The sequence below is a fragment of the Carya illinoinensis genome, chromosome 4 (assembly GCF_018687715.1).
Source record: "Carya illinoinensis cultivar Pawnee chromosome 4, C.illinoinensisPawnee_v1, whole genome shotgun sequence".
NCBI lineage: Eukaryota > Viridiplantae > Streptophyta > Magnoliopsida > Fagales > Juglandaceae > Carya > Carya illinoinensis.
The window spans coordinates 39,986,818-39,992,330 of record NC_056755.1 but is presented as its reverse complement, the minus strand read 5'-3'; the positions used below and the strand labels follow the sequence as shown (position 1 = coordinate 39,992,330).

The 5,513-nt window shown below is 37.8% G+C and overlaps 1 protein-coding gene across 1 annotated transcript; it reads right to left on the bottom strand.

Moving 5' to 3' along the window:
* Positions 1-1,420, bottom strand: LOC122306970 (early nodulin-93-like). Its single transcript, XM_043119551.1, has 4 exons — positions 1,230-1,420; positions 605-666; positions 357-432; positions 1-254 (listed from the first exon to the last, which is right to left on the bottom strand). The coding sequence occupies exons 1-4, from the start codon at positions 1,318-1,320 to the stop codon at positions 160-162; spliced, it is 324 nt and encodes a 107-aa protein (XP_042975485.1). The 5' UTR covers positions 1,321-1,420; the 3' UTR covers positions 1-159.
* Between the last annotated feature and the right edge of the window lie 4,093 nt (positions 1,421-5,513).

Genomic DNA, 5,513 nt, shown 5'->3' with positions numbered 1-5,513 from the left:
TCTGTAAATGTACATAATTTCCATTCAGATAAGCAGATCATTGAATACAGACTGCTCTTAAAATGGAACCCCATCTTTATTTATTTATTAAGATGACGGGTTGTTTACATAATAAAAGGGCTTAGAACAATAGTGGAAAGCCATAAGAGTGATTGGAATTTATACATCGTCCTTAGAGAGTTGCTTGAAGGAGTTCCTCCTAGCAGTGGCTAAAACTGTCTTGTCGGCCACTATGAAATATGCAGCTCCTGCCACTGAAAGTGAATAAAAATTTCCATTAAAGAATGAGTAATGACTATGATAGCAACTAACAAGGAAATAATATAACGATAAGGAGGGTGTGATTTAATGGTAACCTGTGGAGACTATGAGGGCTTGAGCAGTGTGATTGAGATTGGCCCTTGCCCAAGGCAACATCCTCGCACTAGCCACCTGCATAAAAAACATTGTGTGAGTAAATGAGAGGATTTCAACCCAAAAAGAAATACTTGTGGGTTTGCTAGCAGTCCATGTATCTTTGATAATAACCATTCTCAGAAACAGATTGCCAAAGAATGGTTGTATCTTTGAAAAAATTGTGATAGTAACGAGAAAGGAGTCTTACAGTTGGAATGGCAGTGGCAATACTAGCAATAACTGCTGCCTTAGCTCCTGCTATTACCCCCTCTGCTTATCCATTAAAGATGGGGAAAAAAGGGATTAAAATCAGGTTATAATGCTGATGAAAGTTTTCACAAGTGCTAAAGTGATATTATCATTTTTTCTAGCTATAGAGGTATGCACAACAATTGCAGCATCCATTATGGCTTACCAAACCATCAACAACCTCATCCATCAGATCCGTCAAATTTCCTTCTAATAAGACAGTGCATTACTAAGCTAAGTTTTCTAGGAAAACATGGAAAGGAAGGGAATAAAAAAAAAGCGCTGACCTAGGATCTCTGAGTATGGTCCCTCCCCACAGAAAGGGAGCTAATCTTTATGCATGAAAAGGGCCTCTACGTGCTATTCATTATATGAGGACTTGGAGAACAAAATACTTAATCGCATAATTAGGACCACTTCATCACGATGATTAAAAAACTTATGATGCAGAACATAAAGAGATCACATGACATGCAAATCCTTTATATGCACTACGTGATGGTCTGCTATAAAAAAAGATCGATGTCTTAGAAAAGGGGAAAAATATAGGGAGAAGTGCTACACCAAAAGTAAAGCAGAGATACCATGAGAATAGCGCTTGGCCAGGGCCAGCTTTTGGTCTAGAGAAGCCAGGCTATTCCTCTCCAAAGGGGAATCAGCCACATTTTTTGCCATTTTATGAGAGAGCAATTGAAAAAAGAAATGACACTGAAATAAGTTAGCAGAGAAGATTGAGCAGGTTTGAAGGTTTGGGATGAAGGTGTTTGTTTGTGAGAATTGCTCGGGTATTTATTAAAGGATTTGGGAGCAGTTGATGACGAGCCTCGGGTGATGGGTTGGAGACCAAAGTTTGATGGTTTCATTGTTTAATCCAATGTCAGAGCCACTAGTTTTCACTTCTCACTTCGGTTTCTGTTATGTCAGTTAATTCTTGTTTCTTCATTTCCCAAAAACGCCCTGGCCTTTTGCAGGTCAGACACGTGTCTTATGAACAAATGGATTCAATTTCCATCCCAAGCCAGATCCAAAATGAAAATGAATCATTTGAGTCATTTCCCTAATTTTAATTTACTCAAGAACAACACCTTTTTTGGTTAATTAATTTAAGAAAGTCGTCTTGTTAGGTAAGACAGAGAGGGCATCGTTGAAAATGGTACCACTTACATCAAATGAGGGTTCGTAAAAATGCAGAAAACGAGGGGCACTTAAGATATTATGCTCACAGTAGCCAACATCTAATCGTGGTTTAGACTGACGCCATAACCAAGTTATAATGGCATCTCAATATCTTTTACCCTTTATGGAGATTGCAGAAGCCAGTGGTTTACGCCAAAGCTGCTCTAGAAAACCATGGGCAGCCTCAAGGACATCAGAACATGTGCTTTGGTGCTTTGCACTTTGTAAAGGTTCAACGTTGATGGGATTTGAGACACTTGTCCTGAGCTAAAGGCTCGGATTTTCTACTTCTGTTTGTTGATCTGAATCATCTGATATTGCAGACAGACCGCACGTAGTAGTACTCAAACATGTTCGATGGGTTTCGGCTTGTGTGTGCTTTTGAAGCTCACGGTTTCTCATTGGTTTGGTATACGTAATTAGTAGGGTTTGACCGTGCTGCACTCCTACTCGTAGTGCTCATTTGCTTAACTTTGTTTGATATAGTTTTTTTTCAACGGATTTCATATAATTATCATCTTTCATACAAGATAATAACTTTTTATAAGTAAAAGCTTGAGTTTGGCCTCCGATCGGTTGCTTTCTATTCTACTTATCAAAATTCCTTTGTTTCCTTCTCTCTCTCTCTCTCTCTCTCTCTCTCTCTCTCTCTCTCTCTCTCTCTCTCTCTCTCTATTATTTAATGTGTTTGGAATTAGGATGGGTCAATATTCCTTCTTTCTTCGTTCTTTATGTTTAGATGGATGAGAATTTATCAATGCCAAGTTAGTAATTGGAATGAGAGGCGGATGCCACCAACCAATTAATTCTCTTGATTTTGAGTTGTTTGCAAAGGAGACATTGGTTAATGAGAAGAAGAATGCTTAGATACTTGAGTTAACAAGAGAAGAAGGTTTTTATTATATGATAATTTTCAATGAAAAGCATAAAGAAAAAAGATCAGCTTTCCTTATTCTTATAGTTTTGTACTGTTATGGACATGTTTCACCGCCACTCATGTATGACCAACTTCAACCAAATAGTAGAGTATATTGGGAGTTCAAGAGAACGCCTTCGATGCCTAAGTCAGTGATCGTAAATGGAAAACTCACATTTCAATACCAAAGAATCAGATGATCTACATATACCTAGCTTCAGTGTATGTATAAAGTTCATGATACTTCTGTTTTTATATGATAACGAATTTATCTACTATTTGTAATCCCCAAGTGTCAGAAAGTTAAAAGGAAAATTGCTAGGTGGAAAATGAAATTGCTTTCGGCTACTAGTAGAACTATTCTTTTCAGGCATGTTCTGTCGAGTATGGCCACTCATTTTCTTGTTGTTTTACATATTCCTAATGTGGTATTGTTGGCATTAAATAGACTCTTGAGTTCTTTCTTTTGGGGGTGATACTGTAGGTAAAGGTAAGAGAAAATGGGTGGCCTGAAAACATATTTGTAAACCCATTGAAGAAAGTGGGATTGGTATTCGTGATTTTGGTGATATCCAAAAAACTTTACATATGAAATTCATCTGGAAATTGCTCTCGGGGAAATCTTTATGGGTGGACTTTTTCAAAGGTAAATATGTTCGAGGTAGACATTTATCCCTTGTGGATGTTAATAAGGGTACACGGTTTTGGAAGGTGATTATTAAAAATATCTCGGCTGTTTTAAATAACTCTCAGTGGCTTGTGAGATATGGTAATATTTCCTCCTGGTATGATAACTTGGATGAAGATGGTCCTCTCCATGATCATTATCCAGTAATTGATAAGCCTCTTCTGAAAATTAAAGAATGTCATATTGATAATGGGTGAGATATTAAAAGGGAAAGGACAAACAACCAAAAGAAACCAACTTGCAAAACAGCTCACACATAAGAGTCAAAAAGGAAAAAGACATGCAAGAGAAAATACCTCATTTCGATAACCTCAAATAAGAAAAGCCAATTATGTCCATTCAAAGAAGCCCGCACAACTGGCTAGGCAAAGCCTCCCTCTCATCAATCCACTCCATAGTAAGAGCCCCAGCACTCTACTTAGCAATAAAATCGGCCACAACATTACTTTCATGCAAAATATGAGTTAGTCTATAATCCAGGCAGTCAAGGCATGCACAGAGCTCATCCCAAAAATCCTTGAGATACCAAATATTATAAGCATGCTTAGTAACCCAATTGACCAGAAGTTGAGATTCAACCTCAATATGAACTTGAAAAAAGCCATACAACACCTCCTAACACCTTCTAATAAGCCTCTCAATTTAGCATAATTATTAGAACCTGAGCTACGACCATGTAATAAGCGATACGCAACTGACCTCTGGTATTCCGATACACAACTTGCCTTATGGTTGGGTCTTTGGTCTTTTGATTCCTGAGTTTTGGTCTTTATGCTTATTTGTAACCCTTAGGTGTCGGATTGTAACCATAGTTTTCCTCCACCATAAGTGAGGATTATCAATAAAATTGGGAGTGGGTCACTCATGGACAGGTGACCTCGTCTCTCTTAAAAAAATAATTTATTTACTATTTAAAATTCAAGTCTTGAGATGAAAGATTTATCTGTACTCAATTGATATATTCCCTTACCTGATAGACTCTCATGCAGTTACCTTTTCGGTGGTTAGGATAGATTGAACCCTAAAGGTGGGTTGAGCTTTTAGGGGGTTGTGGGCTAGAAGCCTGATTGATGACCCAGGTTCACTGGTTAGCCCAATAGGCTTTAAGAGAATATGGAAGCGTTTCATCATCACTCACGTATGATCACCTGCAACCATAAAGTAGAGTTTCTTAGAGGTTCAAGAGAACATCTCTGATGCCTAAGTAAGTGATCGTAAATGGGAAACTTCCCTTGTAATACCAAAGAATCAGATTATCTACACATACTTGGGTTTTGTATATATATAGAGCTCGTGATACTTTAGTTATTATATGGTAATAAATTGATCTACTATTTGAAATTCAAGTTATAGGATGAAGGGTTTATCTATACTAAACTGACAGATTCCCTCGCCTGATGGACACTCAGGCAGTTACCATTTTGATGATAGGGATAGATTGGACCTTGGAGGTGGGCTGAGCTTTTAGGGGGTCGTGAGCTAGAAGCCCAATTGATGACCCAGGTTCACTGGTTAGCCCAATAGGCTTCAAGAGAATATCGAGCCCTCTCCATGTACGTAGTTGCAAATTCTCTTCTTCGAGATCTAAACTAAACACCCATGAGACCTCTCATCTTTATTGACTGCCAACCTTCGGGTATGTAGAATCCTCAACATGACATATTGATTATACTTCCTTGTTTGGTTTGCCTCTTACTCAGGATTGCTGGGCGCTTTGTGATCTATTGGATTCTCGTCAAATTGAAGAAGTGTACTTATGTTCTATCACCTAATTGGGATTAGGGGTCTCAATTATGTTCGGGAGTCGCATTTGTGTTGTGTTTAGTCATAAATATTATATTGTATAATTTATATATATTTATTGTAGACTATCATAGATCTTATATTAGTCTTTGGTTCATTATAATGGGATGAGTCAAAAATATTGACCACGAGGAAGCCCATTCTCTTACCCAAAATATAATAGAGTCAGGCTATTGGCTTCTATTACCTTGCTTGCTAGGATCGGAGAGAAGTGTTTCCTCTCTAGTCAAAATCATCATTGCCAACAGCTTCCTTAAGTACACAATATTGGAGATGATTCTTCAA